This window comes from Triturus cristatus, chromosome 4_1 (genome assembly GCF_964204655.1).
Source record: "Triturus cristatus chromosome 4_1, aTriCri1.1, whole genome shotgun sequence".
Lineage (NCBI taxonomy): Eukaryota > Metazoa > Chordata > Amphibia > Caudata > Salamandridae > Triturus > Triturus cristatus.
The window spans coordinates 416,015,182-416,037,114 of NC_140585.1; the positions used below are offsets into that span (position 1 = coordinate 416,015,182).

The 21,933-nt window shown below is 45.9% G+C and overlaps 1 protein-coding gene across 1 annotated transcript in view; it reads left to right on the forward strand.

Moving 5' to 3' along the window:
• POLR3B (RNA polymerase III subunit B) overlaps positions 1–21,933 on the forward strand; it is a 1,087,861-nt gene that overhangs the window by 250,291 nt on the left and 815,637 nt on the right. Inside the window, exons 6-7 of the mRNA XM_085652533.1 lie at positions 7,286–7,386; positions 17,573–17,664. Coding sequence (XP_085508659.1) covers positions 7,286–7,386; positions 17,573–17,664 — 193 coding nt within the window. The remainder of the gene's footprint in view (positions 1–7,285; positions 7,387–17,572; positions 17,665–21,933) is intronic.

Below are 21,933 nucleotides of genomic sequence, written 5' to 3' on the forward strand. Positions count from 1 at the left end.
TGTACGGCTCTTCGGTCCTTCTTCTTTAGGTCCCCAGGAAACTAAGGATCAAGGTTCAATTTAAGGGGGGTTACAGGTACTGGCAGGTGTGAGCCAATGGGCTACTTACCTTTATGGTTACTACACCTTTTGTATGTTCACTCCAGTTAGGGAGGGGGCATGCCCCCAATTCTATTGACTAAAATCCTTACAAACAATATGGAGCATTTTCTCAAGACAGATTTTATTGTGTCAACAACCATATATAGTCCAGTTCGAATGGGTTTCTCAGTAGAGACAATTTGATTCAGTATTACATTCATGCTGTCTACATCCATTTTATCAATACGAAACCGGAAAGAAAAAACAATATGCACTGAAACGTTAGCATTCAAAGGTACAACATGTTGTGCCCTGTCAACATTGCAGTCCCTTACGCTGGTCCCCTCCTGCCACCATTCCCTATACGCTATTGAATCATAGAATAATACAATCGCCCTATTGTCTAAGTACTCCTATACCTGTTGTTATTGAAGTGGGGGGGTCTCTAAATATAGACCTTTGTTTTCTGCCCACCTTCTCCAAATTTTGGGGTGCTTATGTGGGCATTCCCTAGCTTTCTATATGGGTTGCTCCATACCCATGCAAAAATCTAGTCCCTTTTTCCAAGCTCCCAAAGAGGGTAGGGACGCGGCCTTCCACACTCTGGCTATGACCCGTTTCGCCAATGTAAGACCAAGGAATAGTAAATGGCGCTTGTAACAAATACCCCCGATCCCCTCCGTGATATGTAGTAAGGCCAGTTTTGGTGACATAGGAATATCTCATCCCAATATCTCGGAAAAGCAACTCATAACCCCTCTTCAGAACCTATGAAGAGCAGTACATTACTAAATTGTGTGCATGAAACCGCAGCACAAGCAGATAGGAGAAGCCACCAGACCCACTCTCCACAACCTATATTTGGTGAAATATACCCGGTGCAGGTATTTGAATTGAATAAGCCATAAGCGCGAAGCTATAGTTGATTCACATGGAGATTTCAGCGCGTCGGTCCAATCGTTATTGTCGTGTGGGCCCAAGTCTGACTGCCAGTTCTCTCAAAGTGTCTGGTGTAGTAGAGTTGTTAGTCACTAAAGACTGTTATATCTTAATAATTTTATGGTCTCCAATGTCTCCCATAAAAACTTTGACCTCTATAGGATTGAATTCCGGCAGAGTCTCCAACTGCGCAATGTATGGAGACAGGGCATGACGAAATTAAAGATATTTATAAAACTGTTTATGCTGCATGTCATATTCTCTCTGGAGTTCTTGGAATGATTTCAATGTTGGGCCAAGCATGATGACTCCTAGTTTGGAAATGCAGATGTCCTCCCAGCCCCTAAATCCGGCCAGTGTGGACAGCTGGGGCAAGAGACCATTACGCCACAAGGGAGTCTCTCCGGTCAGTCGGCCCTACCATCCCATTTAGCCCAGTGACTGCTTCCAAACCCCGAAACACCACCCTCATTGCTGGCGACAATGCCTGAAGCTCCAGTCCCATGCATAGGTTGGAGTGGAGGGTCGCCCAACAACCAGCGCTCCGCTGCATACACCGGGTCTCACCTATTTCCGTACCACCGTTCGTCAAGCACAAGGAGATGGGAGGCAACATGGTATGATTGGATGTCCGGGGTTGCCATACCCCCACAATATGTGGATTGAAAGCAGGTTCTTAGGGCCACCCTGGTGGAGCAGCCTCCCCAGAGGAATTGACCCAATATCGCATTCATCTGCCAAAACCATGTGGTCGATATCGGAAAGGGATGATTCTGCAACTGATATAGGAGATGGGAAAGAGACGCCATCTTGAAAATAGCTGGTCTCCCGAATATAGACGGAGGCAGAAGCGACCTGGACGGTATCTTACCTTGTACTTGCGTGCATAGTGGAGCAAGATTCCTGACCCACGGGATAGGCTGGGAGGCCGACAGAAACATCCCCAAGTATTTAAATCCCACCATGGCTACCGTCACATCCTTTGACCATGTGCCCAGTTCACTAGCTCCCTGCAGTGGCCATAAGATCGATTTGCAGGCATTCATGAGCAGACCAGAGGTCTCGCCGAATACCTGCATTATTCGAAGCAGTCCCAGTCCTGTCCTATTAGGGTCCATGAGATAGAAGAGAACATCATCTGCGTACAATGCTATGCGGTCTGAGATTTTCTTTGACCACTCGAATCCTTGGACCTGAGCGTCAATTCTAACCCACACCGCCAGCAGTTCTATGGCTACCGCAGATAGATATGGGGACGGGGACACCCTTGACCGGTGCTTCGACGAATGGTAAAGGCATGGGAGACCGAGACCGCCACCCGAACAGAAGCTGTGAGGTCTGTGTATAGTAGTTGTACATATGAAATAAATCGGTGGCCTATATTTAAACGTTGCAAAAACGCAAAGAGATCTGCCCAGCTAAGCGAGTCAAAGACTTTATCTATATCTGTGACTAGTAGAGCCGCCGGGCCGTCCAGGCCATCTATTGCTGCTATGGCATTATTGGCGCAACTGATATTATGATGTGGCACGATGGGGCATAAAGCCCGCCGGATCCGGGTGTACCAGATCTGTCATATATGGAAAGATGCGGTTTGCGAGAGCTTTAGCAAGCAACTAGGCTTCCACATTTAACAGGGAAATTGGGCCGTATGATGTGTGCTGGTTGGCCTGTCTTAAACACTGCTATCTGGGCGTGTTTCCAATCCGGTGGAAGACGCCCCACTTCCGAGGCAGCATTGATCACTGCAAGGTACTGGGCCCTGATCTTGGATTGATATAGTTTAAAGAATTAGCACAGAAAACTGTTAGGGCCTGGTGCGTTGCCCAAGTGCAAGTCCGCCAGGGCAGCACCCAATTCTTCGATTGTGAGAGGGGTATCTAATCCTGTACGTGCTGCGCTGGGCAGAGCTCTCGGGGACAAGTCATCTAAAAAACATTGATTAGTGGGTTCCGGTAAAGTCTCACTAGGGGAGTAGAGTTCTGAATAATAATCTTCAAAGCTAGATGCAATCTGAGACAGGTTGGTGAGTAACTTGTCATCTGAGTCACGGATACCGGGAATATTAGGTGGGCATGATGCCTGTTGACATAGTCATTGTATTAACAATGCTGCGGGAGGCCAGCCAGCCAATTTGGCCTCATCCAGTAGTTCCCCAGCATATAGTTGCTGCGTAAGAAGCAATTGACGACGTGCCTGGTTCCCATCCTCCCCGCTACTCCGCCGCTCTGGATTGATCAGTTGAGTCTCAGTCTGAATTAGTGTCTCACGATGTTTCTTTTGTTGTGCTTTACAGAAGGAGATATCTATGCCACGTAGTGTCAGTTCCATAGCCTCCCAGAGTGTCTTTGCTGACTCATCCGACTCGGCATTGGGGGAGAGGTATTTGACGATCGCGTGCTGTATGTGTGACCTATAGTGCTTGTTGTGTAAATGCCACTTCAAAAGATGCCAGTGGAAGGTGGGGCGATCCGAACCTATTGTAGCCCTAGAACCACTGGGTAAATTGTAGACAGGCTCCTGGGTGGTATCTTGAAAGACGCTATTCTGTGGAAGCAACCAGTGGGCACACATTTGTTGTCCGGGCGGGAGAAAGAGTCATGAACACTCAAGTAGTCTGTGTAACTTTGGTCTGTTGGATGGAGTCTTCAAGTGTCTACCCACCCCACCCCGTCCACCAGGTGTTGCAGTCGTTATTCTCGTGTTGCCAACTTTCTCCCAGCCGCTCGCCACCTGTCCTGAGTCGGGTGTAATACGTCATTCCAGGCTCCTCCCTTTACAGTCAATCCTCAGGGAACCTCTGCCAGAACAATCAGGCATTCCACAAATGTCCAGACATGGGGTGGAGGGGTGTAAACCCTACCCAGGAGAATTTGTTCCCCATATAGTATACCCGATTCAATGATATATCTTCCTTGGGGATCAGACCCAGATTTGGCATGTGCAAAGGTGACCCTGCGATGTATTAGGATTGCTGCTCCCCGAGATCCTCTAGTGAACCCTGAATGAAAACCTGGTCATATCCAAAGCGATAGAGGCAAGGTGTTTTGGTACACAGGAGGTGAGTTTCCGGTAGTTGTAGGACATCTGCCTTGTATCTTTTGGCCTGGCGTAGTTTAGCCCCTCTTTTTATCTTATCTAGGATATCCCACACATTCCAGCTAACCATCTGGAGCTCACTCCCTGGGGCTGTTATCACGTTAGTAGACATATGGTCTGGTGGATCAAATATCTGAGATTGTGGCCTCGCCTGGGGGGTGTTCCATAAGCATAGTGAAAAGACCTAGCACAATCAACAACATGAAACAGTCCATTAACCCCTCCCACCTTTCCACCCCCTATACCTCAAAACAGTTGAACCATCTGTTGCGGCTGATGCCAATGGATCCCCGTTAAACTTCCCCCTAGTCATGTAATTGTCCCTTGACTTAAAGAAATGTCTTCCTGGAGGAGGTAGCCCTCGTATTCTTTCCGCTACAAGCGATACATCAAATTTAGTCCTTGGCCCCCTGGCATTTCACTATGAAGTTAGCGACTCGTGTTGGGTCCCAATGGTTCTCAAAGGGTATTCGCTGCAGACTCTGGAGTATCGCATTGACCATGACCTATGACTCCATTTTCTTTTAAATTTGGAAAATGTTTTTGCTATCTCCAGATGGTGAGTCCGAATCACGTTGCGGCGGGGTATCTGGTTTTACCCTTACTGTTTCATCAGTGCATGCAAACACCTCCTCTAGTGTTCAAAAGAAGAGTGAGCGTGACTGGTATGTCACTCTCAGGCGGGCCGGGAACAGTAGGGCGTATGGGATTTTGAGGTCCCGTAGGCAGGCCTTTGCCTCTGTGAAGGATTGTCGATGTTGCTGAACCAATTTAGTATAGTCCGGAAGTATTAATATGCGTTGTGAGTCATAGAGTAGCGAATCCTTCAGTCTGGCCTGTCTCAGTTTAGTATCAGTATCATGAAAGTTCAGGATCTTGGCAATAATCGGTCTCAGTCTGGCACCTGCGGGAGATTTATGGAGTAGGGCCTGATGTGCATGCTCTAGAACAGAGCATTGAGACATGGCTTTGGGTAGAAGCCAATCCGTAAGCCACATGGTGAGGAATTGTTCCATGTCATTTCACTCACAGCCCTCTGGGAAGCCAACAAATCAAAGGTTGTTTCTGAGGGGGCCTCCTCTCCGCATCCTCTACCGTCTTTTCAAGGCGCTTGTAAGGAACTCCAAGGGAGACACCTTTACTGTGGCGAGGTGACGGTGTCTTCCACGCTTGAAATCCTTGTTACGTCCTTCAGTTCAGGTCCCAGCTCCTTCCCCAGCCACTACAGCGCTCACCTGTTGCACCCGGCAGCGGTGTTCGTCGCTCTTCAACTCCACATGGACTCAGGGAGGAGGGCCAGGGGAGTGGGCAGGGTACTGGGAACATTGCACCGCCTCCAGCAGGTCCCACCCGGAGGCCATTCCACCACGGCCGCACCAGCTGGCCTGAAGCAATCTCCACGGCTCGGTTCAGCCGCCGATGTCGGGGAGGTCACTGTCTCCAGCGGCTCGATTCTGCTGGGCCTCTCACCCCGGAGGCCCCAATCCTCCCCAATGCGGCCCTCCTCAGCACAGGACCCTGTGGATCGGGAGAAAGATGGGGCGGGCCCTCACCTTGGTAAGTCTGCGGTTTAGCGCTCTCAATGTTCCAGGCGGTCCAGCGCATCCCACCAGGGACCCTCGACCATCTCTATGGGGAGGAGGGGTGAGTCGTCCGGCTCTGCAGCGCACACCTGTCCTCCGTCACCACCAGGCCGCCGGGCCGCACCACCTCGACAATCACAGCTGTAGCACACTGCCAGCGGCTAGCGATGTAGTTTCCCCTCGCACAAGTGTAGGCTGTTGTAGGGATTCTCTGTGGGGGCACAAGAATATTTATGCATGCCGATTCAGCAGGATGTTTGGCGGATAAGGTGTCGGGCTACAGGAGCTCGCCTTAAGTGCGTCCGCCATGCTGGTCTGCTTTATGAAGTATTTTCAAAGGAGGAGGTCACTTCAGCTCAGGACACCTGAGGGGTGGTCCTGGCTGAGAGGGCACATCTCTACTGCTTACTAATTTCCCTGGCGACAGTGCCGCCTAAAGTGAGGCTTGGTCAAGGGGCGGGGGAAGGTGGGGAGGGTGGCGGGGGGTCGCGGGTATCTCCACTAGCTGGAGAGGCCCTGGCTAGCATAACAAAGGAAAGGAAGCCTTTGAATCTCACTGCCCTTGAATGCTGTTCCTGCTTGGGGATAGGTGTGAAGCACCTCCACCCAGAGCAGCCTTTGTTTTTGACCCACGAGAGCACAGGCTTCCACCTCAAGGGGTCAGAAACATGTCTGGAAGTGGCAGGCTGCTACAGATCAGTCAGCTACACACTACCGGTTGGTTTGGTTTTCAGGGGGCACCGCTGAGTGCATTTATTAATGAATCCAATGCTGCCATCAGTGTGGGCTCATTAATCTGAGATATTTAGTACCAAATATCTTGGGATTCGGTGAAGCCTTCATGGAGCTGTGGAACTCATATTGACTAGCTCCGAGCCCATGTATTCGGTATTCCTTCACCATACACTTATACTGTCTAAGAATAAACTTGGGACTGTATAGGGAAATATCTGCCCATGCAGTTATGCCCTCACCAGAGTTATAGTGCACCCTGCCTCAGGGCTGTAAAGCCTGCTGTAGCGCTAACCTACCTATGCCTCTGGCAATGCAGGCAAGCCTGGCACACAGGGATGCGTGCGAGGTCGACTCTTAGTTGCACCAAAACACGCAGGCTGCAGTGGATGTGCATGCGTTTGGTGAGGGGTCTCTTAGGGTGGCATAATGCATGCTGCAGCCCTTAGAGACCCTCTCTTGTCACAAAGCCCTTGGTACCACTGGTACGTTTTGCAAGGGGCTTATACGTGGGCCAGAGGTGTGACAATTGTGGCAATAAAGGTACAGTTTTGGGAAAGAACACATGCACCGGTAAGGACCCAGTGCACATTCAGTCAAAGTTGCATTCAAAGTCAGGTAAAAAGTGGGGCTTAACCATATTAAAAGGAGCACTTTCCTACAGGAGTCCTTTAATTTCATGTTAAATAGTGACTATATATATATATATATCATAAAAATTAAGTTGAGCATGTTATCAATATCATAATAACGAATGTGTAGTTTGTTGCTAGGCTTTAGTACACTCCGTATGATAAGAAGCATACATATTTCACTGATTTTGCATGCATGTTGAAATGTGTTTCTCTTAGTGTCGCCTTCGTGACATGACCTACTCTGCTCCGATAACAGTGGATATAGAATACACCAGAGGAAGCCAGAGAATTATTCGCAATGCCCTGCCAATTGGGAGGTAAGGATAGATATAGCCCATTTGTGTTTCTAATTGTGTGCTATTTTGTTTGGCTGCAAAGAAAAGGCCGTTTACATGTAAATATGTTATGCTTTTTAATTCATCCATAATGAATTAATCGACCTTTCAGACTTGAATGCGCTAAACTTCAAATTTCACATAAATCACTAAAGATTTTGAAAAAGTGCTACAAAGTAAACTTGGCTTGTTGCCTACTCCATTACTCAAGGAGTACTCATTTTAAATAAGTGGATTGAAAGTACTCAGATAAAGGCCTCAAATCATAAAAATGTTATTGGGCCTGCAGCTATTGTAACTAGAATAATCTACTCGACCTAACTGTAATGTACTTCACCCGTAAACCGGTCTTAAACTGTGTGATCCTAGTCAAATATTTTATTTTCTGGGGCAGCCTTTTTGTTCATTATCACATATCGGAGCACCTTCAAATATGCAAGTTTATCCATTCTGCTGTACAAAAATCTTATTGCAGATTTCACTACTTGCTGCATTGGGGGGTGGAGGGGACCTGACGAATGAACCTTGAACACATCTGAGCATCCAGTATTTACATGTCATGGCACAGGGAAGGCATCTCACGAAATGGTTTGCCACCTCACTGCGACATTACACAGCGGTGTCGCTATTGCCCCTGAGGCAAAGCTGGGTGGCAGACATGCATCGTCCCTACAGCTACAAAGAATGGGCCGCAATACTAGAAAGCCCCCAATCACATTCGTTTCCACCTTATTCAATACTACATTGTGCAGAGAGCATACCTCATGCCAGCCAAAATCAATAGGTACTTCCACCGCAAAGATGCTGCTTGTCCAAGATGTTGTTGCTGATGCTGTCCTCCTCCACATACTGTGGGCCTGCCCAATCCTGGACACATACTGGCATTCAGTCATCTCCGCATTATCCAACTGCACAGGCGCACTGTGCGACGTATGAGGGAAGTATGTATCCTACACCTCTTTCCTATAAATAAACGGTAAAGAGTCACTTCCCGCTTTCCCGGTCTAGGTATGCTAGTGGCTAAGGGATTGATCACAAGACGGTGGAAATCATCTGAACCCCCTAACCCGACAGCCTGGGGGCGCTCGCTACTGGTGTGGGCCAGAGCTGAAAGTGTTGCATTGCGTACAGAAGACACACTGGGCCTCCGCAAAATCCCTATAGCTCTTAAATGAAACGCTATACTGGACAAGCTCCAGAAGACATACCGATAGAACTAGAACCCCCAGGCACCATAACCTTAACAGAGATGAGACTAGAAGGGACAGCCCACTTCATACATAACTGATGTGGAAGTGCTGAGCTTGGAGTTACGTGTTTGCCTCCCGTAATTGATGTAACACCTGAAGTCTACAGTCTCGAAGATGTAAACTGCACCTACACTTGTCTTACACGAGGGCCAGGAGCATTCCAGTTGGGCCAAGTTCCTCCCTTTATTATTGTTTTGTTCAGTCCCTTTCCCCTCCGCCTCTGTTTACCCACGAGTTAAAATGGAAATATTATACTGTTAGTACCACACAGAGACAACCCTAAGTGGATCTACCGCCTTTCGCTCGCGACACGCTCTTGAACATGACATATCTACTCCCACATGACACTACCTGCATATACATCATTGCTATTGTTGCGAGAGGTGGACTGTTGATGTGATGATGCATAAAATGTGGTAGAATATTGTATATCTGACACTCCTATTACCATTGTAATGATGATCCTTGAACCTGTAACTGTTAAAATATGTTAAAGGAAATAAAAACAGATTAAAAATATATGTTCGAGGCATATGAGCTTCAGATTACACACTTGTGCATAGATCGCCATCTGGTGTTGGGCCCGGATGTTTGCAGTTGTTTTTCCGCTTGGAAAGTCTTTGGAAGTCACGAGGTCGGTGACTCCTCCTTTGGATCGTATTGCGCATGGGCTTCGGCTCCATCCTCAGATTGTTTTTTTCCGCCATCGGGCTCGGATGTGATCTTCGCGCTCCGGTTCCGAACAGTTCCAGTTCTTCTATCGACGCGCAATCCTCACCATAATTAGCGGTATTGTTTCGATCGCGATCCCCACACTCGACACAGCTCATCGATCAAGAACCTTCGATTCCAGTCGTTGAAGACTGCCTTCGGGCCTACCCAAGCTCCGGTCCTGGCTAATGGAAAGGACTCCCTTCAAGAAGTGCCCTCGATGTGGGTCCAAATTCCCCCACACCGATCTCCACGAAGTATGTAATCTCTGCCTCTCCCCTGAACACGAGGCTCGAGACTGTCCGGCGTGCAAGTCCTTCCGATCCAAGAAAACCATTCGGGACCGAAGGGCACGGAGAACTATGACACACTCGTCAACGGTGATTCCAGATGACATCTTCGGGGAAGGCGTCGACGCTCCAGAAGAACACCACACAGACGAGGGCCTAGTCAGCGCCTCCGAAGCCGACGATTCAGATGTGGAGGTCATCACTCCGGCACAGAGGGTCGTGAGTACCGAACTACCCCCCGCACCCTCAACGGCATCGAAAAAGGCTTCGGTCACACCTTCGTCTCTGGGCCTAGGTAAGACCAAAGACATTGCTTCCCACACCGCACCTTCGGGACCAGTAAAGAAGCCGATTAGGCCTTCCGGCGGCTCGGGCTCGAGCCAGCCCACCGTCGGTGCCGAGAAACACTCTTCCGCACCGACGCCGAAAAAGAAAATGGCCTCCTCCTCGGCACCGAGCTCCATACCGAGGCACTCGGCACCGAAAACCAGCTCCACCTCCTCTGTACCGACACCATCCCAGGAACCGAGCAAAAAACACAAGGCCACCGATACCTCGAAGCCGAAAACCATCTCGGCACCGAATAAACAGACAGCCCTTTCCAGGCCGCATAGTTCCAAACAGCAAACTAGCACAGACTCTAAAACCAAACCACCGGCCCGATGCCTTCGGCGCCGACGAACAAACCACCATCCGAAGAACTCTTTACACCTGATCCATTGCAAAAGACATTGATCAAGGACCCCAAAACCGGACATTTAATGCTCAGCATTAAAAAGAGACAGCTGGAAAAACCTGCCCCAGCTCCACCTCCAAAGAGTAAGGACTCTGCTACCTCCCCTTTCAGAATGCCTTCACCACCTCCCCCACCTCCTCCACCTTCTCCTCCACCCCCGCCTCATCATTCCCCAACACCCTCTCCGGATGATGATGATAATGTCTATGATGACATAGGGGACGTGCCCCATGACCTACCAACAGGGGACCCCACTCCCACAGGCTCCCCAGACCCATGGGACGACAACATCCCTGACATTTCTAACGTCCCACAAGATGATCTCTACCCTTCGAGACCATCCCCACCAGAAGACTCCTTAGGGTTCAACCACTTACTACAGAGGGCTGCACACTATCACGGAGTGGATCTCCACACGACCCCGTGGAGGAGGACTTCCTTCTCGATACGTTTGACACTACGCATAGGGCCACCTCCATACTGCCCATGCTCAAAGGAGTTGTTAGACACGTGCCAGAAATCTTTAAAGACCCAGTGAGAGCCAGGGTCATTAACCCGAGAATTGACAAAAAATATAAAGCCGCCCCTACAGATCCCTCCTACATCAGAGGGCCGGCACCACTAGATTCACTGGTAGTGTCTACAGCACGTAAGAGAGCCAACTCCCAAGCATCAGGCGAAGCACCACCACCTGACAAAGAGTCAAAACTATTAGACGCATCCGGCAAGCACACTGCATCACAAGCTGCCAACATATGGCGTATCACTAATACACAAGTGCTACTAGCAAGATATGACAGGGCCCATTATGACGAACTAGAAGCCATAATGCAACACCTCCCTGACAAATATAAGAATAGGGCAAACAAGTTCATTCAGGAGGGCAAAACTATCACCAATACCTCCATCCGTTGTGCCCTAGATGCAGCTGACACCGCCTCCAGAGCCATTAATACCAGCATCCTCCTCCGTCGCCATGCCTGGCTAATGATTTCAGGTTTTAAACCAGAAGTACAAGCTTCCATCCTGAACCACCCCTTTGACCAGGAACATCTGTTCGGCCCAAAAGTGGATGAGGCCCTAGAAAAGATGAAAAAAGACACGGATACGGCGAAGTCTATGGGAGCCTTATAATCACATCCTCCCAGGCGCTCCTTTCGCCGCTCTTCCTTTCGGAGCACATCCAGGGGCTACTCCTCTGACACTGCTTCCACTACATATAATGCCCCTACCCAATCCACCTTTACCAGGGGTTACCAAAGAGGCGGATACAGAGGCAACAATTATAAAGGCAGAGGCAAGACAAAAACTGCCCGCTCTGCCTCCGCACCTGCCCAATGACTCCCCTCCACTACCCCCAGACCATCCCACTCCGGTTGGGGGCAGACTTCAAAATGTCCTTTCTGTCTGGACTACTATCACCTCAGACAAATGGGTAACACAAATAATTCGGTCATGCTACTGCCTAGAACTAATATCTAACCCCCAAACATTCCGCACAGACAACGCCCAATGTCACAGGAACTTCTAACACTACTAAAGCAGGAGGTAATCTCCCTCCTACAAAAAGGGGCGATAGAACAGGTTCCTACCAACCAACAAAATATGGGGGTCTACGCCCTATATTTTCTCATACCAAAAAGGGACGAGACTCTACGGCCCATCCTAGACCTCAGGCCCCTAAACAAATACATACATTCCGACCATTTTCACATGGTAACACTTCAACAGGTACTCCCACTGCTTTCCCAGAACGATTTCCTGACCACTTTAGACCTAAAAGACGCCTATTTCCACATTCCTGTACACAATTCTCACAGGAAGTTCCTCAGATTTGTAGTGGACGGCCAACACTACCAATTCAAAGTACTCCCATTTGGAGTCACAACAGCACAACGTGTATTCACCCAGTGCCTAGCAGTAGTGGCCGCATACCTGCGGAGACAACACATCCACGTCTTCCCATACCTAGACGACTGTCTGATAAAAGCCAACTCATACAACCAGTGTGTACAACACACGAACGCCACTATCCAGCTCCTTCACCAACTGGGCTTCACAATAAACCACATGAAGTCCCATCTGCAACCGTCCCATGTAAAACAATACCTCGGTGCCACCATAGACACCTCAAAAGCGCTAGCCTACCCCAGTCTGGCCAGGATCACACGCATTCAGGCTCTACGCGCAAAATTTACGGCACAACACTCCCTTCCAGCTTGAGTGTTTATGCAACTAATCGGGATGATGGCCTCTTGCATATTCATAGTACCTCACGCAAGACTCCAGATGAGTGCTGAGCGCGCCAATGGAACCAGGCCCAGGGTCAATTAACAGATCTGGTGTTGGTAGGCGGTCGTACCCATCGCTCTCTGCAGTGGTGGACCACCAAAAACCTTTCCAAAGGGCGACCGTTCCTGGACCCGGATCCTCAGATAGTACGGACGACGGACGCATCGCTCTCCGGCTGGGGGGCTCACCTATTACATCACACCATGCAGGACAGGTGGACACCTCAACAAAAGTTACTCCACATCAACCATCTGGAGTTACTAGCCATCTTCTTAGCCCTAAAATCTTTTCAAACACAGATTTCAGGCAAGGCAGTCCTAGTCCGCACAGACAACATGACAGCCATGTACTATATACAAAACAAGGCGGCACACACTCTCCACAGCTCTCTCAGCTAGCACAGAGCATATGGAGATGGGCCATACCCCAGAAACTTTTTCTTCTAGCCCAACATGTCCCAGGAGTCCAGAACACTGTGGCAGATCTGCTCAGCAGACAGACACAACAACTCCACAAGTGGGAACTCCACCCACAAGTTCTTCAACCGTACTTTCAAATATGGGGGCATCCACAGATAGACCTCTTTGCCACCCACGAAAACACCAAATGCCCAAGCTTCGCCGCCAGATATCCACACCCACTGTCCAAAGGCAATGCGATATGGATGAACTGGTCAGGCAGATTTGCATACGCTTTTCCGCCTCTCCCACTCATTCCATTAGTGGTGCGCAAACTACAACAACACTCCCTCACACTAATCCTAGTAGCTCCAACTTGGGCCAGACAACCGTGGTACACCACACTGCTAGAACTCTCTGTAGTACCACACCAAAAGTTACACCTCTCTCCACACCTCTTAACCCAGAACCTTGGAGAGATCAGGCGCCCGGACCCAGCTTAGCTCACCTTGCGATCTGGCTCCTGAAATCCTAGAATTCGGTTACCTAAATCTTCCCCCTGACTGCATGAACGTCATCAAAGAAGCTAGGCGACCCACCACTAGAGCGTGCTACGCCGCCAAGTGGAAACGTTTTGTTGTCTATTGTCACAACAATACCATCAATCCCCTAGATGTGTCCATTCAGCACATCATAGGCTATTTACTGCACCTACAAAGATGCAATCTAGCCTACACGTCCATTAGACTACACCTTGCAGCCATAGCTGCTTACCTACAAAATAGGTAACATCTATCACTCTTTAGAGTACCTGCCATTAAAGCATTCATGGAAGGCCTTAAAAGAATAATTCCCCCCAGAGTGCCACCCTCACCTGTGTGGAACCTAAATATCGTTCTCACCAGACTAATGGGGCCTCCCTTCGAACCACTTCACAAGTGTGAACTTCATTTCCTAACATGGAAAACCACCTTTCTTGTAGCCATCACTTCCCTCAGAAGGGTCAGTGAGATTCAAGCACTTACCATTCAAGAACCTTATCTACAAATGCACCATAACAAGGTTGTTCTACGTACCAACCCAAAATTCCTCCCTAAAGTCATTTCTCCCTTTCATCTAAACCAATCTGTAGAACTACCAGTATTCTTCTCGCAAACACACACCGTTGCAGAAAGAGCTCTTCACACATTAGATGTCAAACGAGCCTTACTCTACTACATAGAGAGAACACAACCCTTCCGTAACACAAACAACTGTTTGTCTCTTTCTCACCACCACACAAAGGCAACCCCATCTCCAAGGCAGGGATAGCCAGGTGGATTGTCAAATGCATTCAGATTTGCTACTACAAAGCAAAACGAACGCTATCCGTTCCCCCTAAAGCCCACTCTACACGTAAAATAGAGGCCTCAATGGCATTTTTAGGGAACATTCCATTAGATGATATCTGCAGAGCAGCTACATGGTAAACACCGCACACTTTCACCAAACACTATTGTGTAGATGTGCAAACTAAGCAACAGGCTAGTGTGGGCCAGGCTGTACTCAAAACACTATTTCAAACCACTGCAACAGATACGGGTGGTCGCAGCTAAGGATGGGTACTGCTATATAATCTATGCACAAGTGTGTAATCTGCATATCATATGCCTCGAACGGAATATGCTACTTACCAGTATGCATCTGTTCTTGGCATGTAGAGCTGCAGATCTACACACGCCCACCCGCCTCCCCGGCTACCTTTATCTGTTACAGTTTGTCTTATTTAGATAAAACACACATGGGCATCTTCACTGTAATTACTACGCTCTATCTTTCCCTGCTGGCGAAAAACAATCTGAGGATGGAGCCGAAGCCCATGCGCAATACGATCCAAAGGAGGAGTCACCGACCTCGTGCCTTCCAAAGACTTTCCAAGAGGAAAAACAACTGCAAACATCCGGGCCCAACACCAGATGGCGATCTATGCACAAGTGTGTAGATCTGCAGCTCTACATGCCAAGAACAGATGCATACTGGTAAGTAGCATATTCCTTATTTATATAAAAAAATTCATCACCCAGAATTACAAAAATGTGAATTGATAACTACTGATATGTTTTGAAATATTTCTGCAGTTCACTTACTAGCTATTTAAATGTTGTGTTAGGAAAAAAAGCCTTACATCTTACAACCTTTCCTTTCACACACTTCACACAGGCAGTTCACTTTATAAAATCCTCTAATTTCGCAGATAGAGAAAGAAAAGTAAATGTAAGAAGACAAATTATGTTTTGATCTCTGTCTCCGAATGCAGAGCAAATGTGAGAAGATAGAAATATGACTTAAAGGCATCTTTATTGCTCATTCGCTTTGTGATTGAACAGAACATCTGTTATTTGTCAGCTTGCCAGATTGGAAATGTAAATTTCCTGACGCTTGTACTGTGCATGGAGAGTTCTTTCTGTGCCCTAAGGTCTTGCATGCTGGTTCCGGCCAGCGGTTGTCGCCCTGGATTGGGCATATGTCATGATAACCTGACTGTCTATTGTCAGACAGGCCAGTAAAGCCAGCTGATGCTTCAGATGTATCCATATCAACCGAGCAGTTACCCAGACTTTAAATAGAGCGGGGCAACAGCAAGTTTGGTGGGGCAGGAGCATAACTGATTTACATGCGCTGCCATTCCACTGAGCTCCAAATGAGACCAAAGGACTGTTGGTTCCTCAGATTAACTTTAGGCCTTCAAGACTTCAGTCAGTCACTGAGTGATGTCTGCAGTCCTGAGTGCATACATTTCATAAGTACTACTTCCTTGACAGCCAGGGCCACAAAGAGGGCCATTGTGTCCACTCGGTTCTGCAAGACATCTTGGTACGAGTCTGCGTCTCAGACCCTCAACCTTTTGGAAGGTATTGCTTTGGTATCTATTCTAAAGGTGAGATACTCTAACCACAGATTCCCCACCCTGTCCCGCCTACTCGTTCTTTTAGAGTGTACATCTGCACATCGTATTAAGGTCCCAAGTTCGATATCGGGATGCTGTGACCAACACATTGTTTAGGCTGGTCCATGTCTCAGGATGCGAAGTAAGTGAAGAAATTGACTTGAGAATGCAGGAGTGGCACCTAAATACAGCTTTGCTCTCTCACTTACTGGGTGTAGCGAGTTCTCCATGGATCCTAATGGTGCCATAAAGAGACACATTGGAGTCATTACTGGGATAATTTTCTGGATCCAGTATGGCACCTGGGATATTCTAAAGGAGAGTAATCTGTAGCTTGCTAGTGTATGCACTAGAAGAAGTGCTACTTAATGTATTTATCTTGTTTTATTTGTTTCTTGCTACACTGCTATAAAACTCCCTTAACTATCTGAAATGAATAATATTTTGAATGATTATTCCCTCCCCCCCGGGGCTTTCGAGTGGGCAAGAGGGATGGGGGAAGGTAGAAAGTGGTGTGCTCTATAGCGAAGAATAAAGGAGATTACGAAAAAAAACCAATAGCTATGGAGTGGGATGCCCATGCCCTACTAGAATCCTTTAGAAACCCTAGACCTGCCGATCACCCTATCCCCACTTTTAATGCCCCTGAGTTGGCTGGACACTATGTGGCAACCAGTAGGTTAATGACTGGCGGCGTAACACCCGAATATTGTGCAATAGATATCGTATGCATTTGTTTACAAAATTGGAACTGCGTCGTATACTCCCACATACCATACTGTATTAACGCTACTGTCCAAGTTTGGATCCATCAGGAGGGTACTGACAATATAACTGAGTTTGTCCATGTCCCCTTTTCTGAATATTGATTGCTGCCAGCTGGAGGGGGGGGGGCGGGTGGGAGGGAGTTTGTAGTTACCTTATTTAGGGTTAGTAATGTAATGTATACAGGCGCTGCACAGCACCAGCTTTGAATTCTGTGCTGGTTAAATGTCTGCTTGTGATCTGCTTTCGACATTACGCAAGATACATGTAAACAACAGAATATTTGGTCATACTGGAAGTGCAGAACCATATTAACTTCATGCATTGTATATACTATGAAAACCAAATAAAGCTTGTGACAAAAAATAGAATGATAATGACTATATTATGTAAGCACCTTTCTTTACATAAACTTTCTAGAGTCAGCGTTTTTTACTTGAGTAAGTTGAGTTGTCTTACAACCTTATTCATACTTACCTAGAAGTTACTTAGATCTATTTAGAGGTCTCTATAAGTTAAATGTTTAAGGTTCATATTCTTATGAACTCGACTAATTTTTAAATCCATCTATATTGAATATGAAATAGAAATTTTTGTAGCCCTAAGGGTTGTATAAAAATAAAGGCTTTTTATCATGGCTTCCAAGTAGAAGCTTTTATGGGATACTATTAGGCTGGGGGGAAAACTTGTGCATATGTCTGAGTGTTGTATTGCCATTTGGATTTCAGTTGGCTGTAAAAATATAATCGCTGCATTCATACATAAATGAAACTTTTTGATTGTTTCTGTTTCTGTTACAGAATGCCCATAATGCTTCGAAGTTCTAACTGTGTTCTTATGGGAAAAACTCCAGCTGAGTTTGCTAAACTTAACGAATGCCCTTTAGATCCAGGTACAGTGTTAATGTTGTGAATTTTAGTTTATTGCGGTTTCACAATTTCATTAGTTCTATTCCTTTACATTCTGAAAGGAACCTCAAAAAGATGACACAAAATTATTACATTTGGTTTGTGTCCTCCCTACTGATTTCTATCTAGTGAATTTTATTTTTAAGATTATTCTATTCTGTGCAATTGTAGCTAAAAATAACATGGAACATTTCTTATGCGGTTTGTGTTGTCCAATCATGTGTACAATTATCTCCCCCACTCTGACCAGTGTGGAAAATACTCCAGTGAGTGCCTTGTTATTTGTATTTCTTCCTTGGAGTGCACAGAAACACAAATAGATGTAACATATACCACAATTGAAACAAATGTTCCCCAATGTGTTTTGAATTTAAATAAGGCGTATTTCCACCAATTAGTATGCAACTGTAAAAATGGGCCGTACACTTTTTTAATCTTGCTTGACTTGCATGAAGTGAGTCTTCATTTAATAATAGAGCACCACTTTACTCCTCATTTTATAGTACTATAAAATTCTGTTCACTCAAGCTTGGTGTGAAATTAATTCGTACAGTCTCAATTTAAAGATTGAAACGATTAGGAGCATTTCCCCCTAAATTTATGCAAGCTAATTTCAGCACCTAAGCAACTATGTTACTGCTTTTCATGATTGTAATTAAATGAGTAACTGCGTAAGAACAGCATAGCTTTGGGTTCTTTAGGGTGCCTCAGGAAGCAGGCTTGAATCATGCTTCCAAGTCAGAAATATAGGACGACCTCAAGCGAGTTGGGTTGCCTAGTACTTTAAACTAGGGTAGAGTCCGAAAGATCCCTCCCAGAGGCACATCGTTCCTATGACTGAGCTAGATGGAGATGGGCCAGTATATGTGTGACAGTGTGTATTATTTACTAAGGGACATTCAGGTAAGTACAGTATTGTGGCTCCAAAATGTCCATACATTTCCGAAGTCTTGGAAGGGGGCTTGACAAATATTTATTTTAGAGTATGTGGCTCCACAGCCCCCGTCTCAGCATCAAAATGAGGAAATGATTCTGCTTTTTAGTGTTGTAACTGGTCTGATTTTAGATAGCCTGGACGTCCTTCAAGCACCAGTGCTGCTTGGTTAGATTTTTTTAGTTCCGGCAGATAGATCTTTTAGGAGTCCTTTGATGTAGGCACTTATTAAGCTGCTGCTTTAAAAGCTCTTCAAATCTCTCTACCACCAATAAATGTCCAGATCTTCTACAAGTGGGGGTAGGTTGCCTGCAGAACGTTGCAAAGAATCCTACTTACTACCCTTAAAGCTACAACTTGGGACTCCTCTATTAGTGACTTGTGTTCGTTTACCCCCATCAACACAACATTGAAACTCAGCCCTGTACATCTGGCTCGTAAAGTACACTGTTTACCATTGACTTAGCGCTGTGTAGTATATGCAGCATAACCTTTAAGTGCTTTTTATCTGCAATATGTCTTCAGACTCACATTTTTTTTAAATTTGCAGTTTTTTTTCTTAACCTCATGCCACAATATTTATTGCTAGCTTGTTTTTCCTTTACTGAGACTTGTGAATGTGCTATGACAGTATTTATTTGTGAAACTATTAAAATCCATTCTCTTTATTATGTCTTTTCTTCTGATTTCCTTGTTTTTATTTGGACAACCTGATGAAGGTGTTTTGTTCATCACCTCAAATGCTCTGAAGGCCTGGCATGTGGCACTTTACAGTTGTAGAAATAAAATCAGTTATTCTTTTGCCAAATTCAGCATTTGTTTTGAACCTTATTCAGGGTTTCCTAGTTTGGTTTATGCTTTATACTTACACATATGTAGATATTTTGTAAACACTTGCTCATCCTTTTATCTTCAGACTGGTGGTGATTATTGTTAAAATGAGAATGGCTCCCCATGCTTGTATTGCATTCTGTTGCAGAATTAATGCATCACCTCATATCACTGTCAAGGCCGCATAGCCATCCGATAGTGATTGTCCAACCTGACAGCCCTTTCCGAGTGCATGGTAGGATGGGTGTGGGATTGTAGTGTGGCTTTTGTTGGAAGCATTGTGTATAGTGTGAGACGTTTTGCTTTTCTTAATCATCAGTTGGTGCAGAACAGTGTGAGTAAAGGTTTGGTGAGCATGCCATGAGAGCTGAAATGTGTTTGTTTTGGTGGGTTTGTATAAAAGGGAGCATTAGATATGGATTGATACCTGGAAAGAACTTCTTGGTTGGACCTTGTTTTCTTAGAATAGGTTTAATGTGGCGGGTCATGAGGTCTTTCAGAAACATTCTGATGCTAGGGACTAGTTGATGATAGCTCTGGTTGGGATGGGAATTCTACTATAAACGAAGATGTCCTAGGATAGGTGTCTGGTCGTGGGTATGTTGGTGATTATGCTGCGCCTCAAGCCATGATAAGATTTGTTAGCTTGTTACTAGAAAGGTAGTTCAAAGTAAAAGATCATGGTTATTTTCAGTCGAAAGATTTGAGAGCTGATGTGGGTTTAAATCTTTTTTATTTTTTTCCTCTTTGTTTTTTGAGTTAAGGCGGTTTTTCAGATATTTGACTTTTGAGATGAAATGCTTTCCTGGTGTTTTGTGTCGTTTTGGAAGTAAATGTCTCTAGATGCAATGCATTTATGCATGTTGAATAAGGTAGTTATTCTGAAAAATGTATTTGAGGTCAAGTAACTTCTGAGATCTGAAAGGAGAAGGAGATTTGTTTCTTTTTTGATTCTGCTTTTATATTTATATAATTAGGAGTATCCTTTGAGCAGATGATTGTTATTTGTCATAATAGTTATTTGTTTTTTCTAATGTCTTTCCAGCATTTTGGCTTCTGTTGTTAGTGGTGTCTATGTATTAGCCTACTTGCTTTTTGCTGGCATTTTATAGTTGATGAATACCTGAAAGAGATAATCTTGTCAATGACACTTGGGAGCCATAAGTGGAACTGTATGGCTGTTATCCTGGGGATGGTAGGAAGTAGAGATCAGAGGGGAAGTCGAGCTAGTTTCTTCTGAGAACTTCCGAGAACTTTTGTGAATTTGGGGGAATTTAGAATTTGATTGGATTGCATTTAGAAGGATGGCGGGTAGGGTGAGGTGGAAGTACATAATGCGACGGTCTGTCAAGAGGGTGTCAAGCAAAGAGTCAGTGATGCCAGGGTTGTATAGTGGAGGTCTGCAAATCAGTAAGAATATGTTTGTAATGATAGGAGATGAAAACCATTTGACGAGTAAGGATTCACATTTTGAGGCAGTGAATGTTGAATGATTGTTGTGGGAAGAAAGTTTTTGAAGACCGTGGGACCATGGGATGGGTTGGCTGTAGAGTGGGTGAAGGAGAGAGATTAAAGGGAGGGTGGAAAGGAATAGTAGAGTTACAGTTAGATTCCTACATAGTTGGGGGAGGTAAATAGGTTAGTAGGAGAGCTAATGGAAATCTCACAAACTGCGTTTATTCCAAATCCGAGGGTATTAAATTAGAATGGCATAGGGATCACCCAGATTTTTATCTCCAAACTCATTTGTACAAATATGTTAGATCTCCTGACATGCCTTTCATTAGTTGCAGATTACAAAAAAATATATAAAAGTTTAATAATATTAGTGAATCAGCCCAGGAATCAATAACTACGAAACCGCATAGAGTTGAGACAAAGCCTTTTAGATGGTTTGATTCTGCCTACACAGCTGCTCAGAAACAGTTAAAGGCTGCCATTCACACTAATCATAGATGCCCCTCAGAGGTTAAACAAGCTTGCAGCAACTACAAAGATGTTTTGATGGTGCGCAAGGCTAATATAAGGCAGAGAGCCTGGCAGGACGTGGCGGAAGCAGGAAGAATGAAAGACTCTAGGAGGTTTTGGGAGGTAGTGAACCACCCATTTTTTCTGCAGAATCTGGTGTGTCGAAGATGGATTCCCTAATCCCTGACGACATCTGTCGTCACCATTATACTAAGGTCTTCCTCATGGAAGAGGAAGATCTAGCTCTGAAAGTTATGGGGCTACCTTTAGCGAGAGATATGAGAGCCCTTAATGACTCAATAAACGTGGAGGAATTGGCCTAGGTGATATCCAGGAGTGCCGCATGGAAGACACCAGAGCCCGATGAGGGTTCCCGTGGATCTTTATGAATCCAATATACCTGTTCGGGCTCTGCTTTTAGTTAATGTATTTAAATCCGTCATATTAGAACAACACCTTGAATCCTGGAATAATGATATCATCATAACAGTTTTCAAGAAGGGCAGCAGAAGTGAGCCCA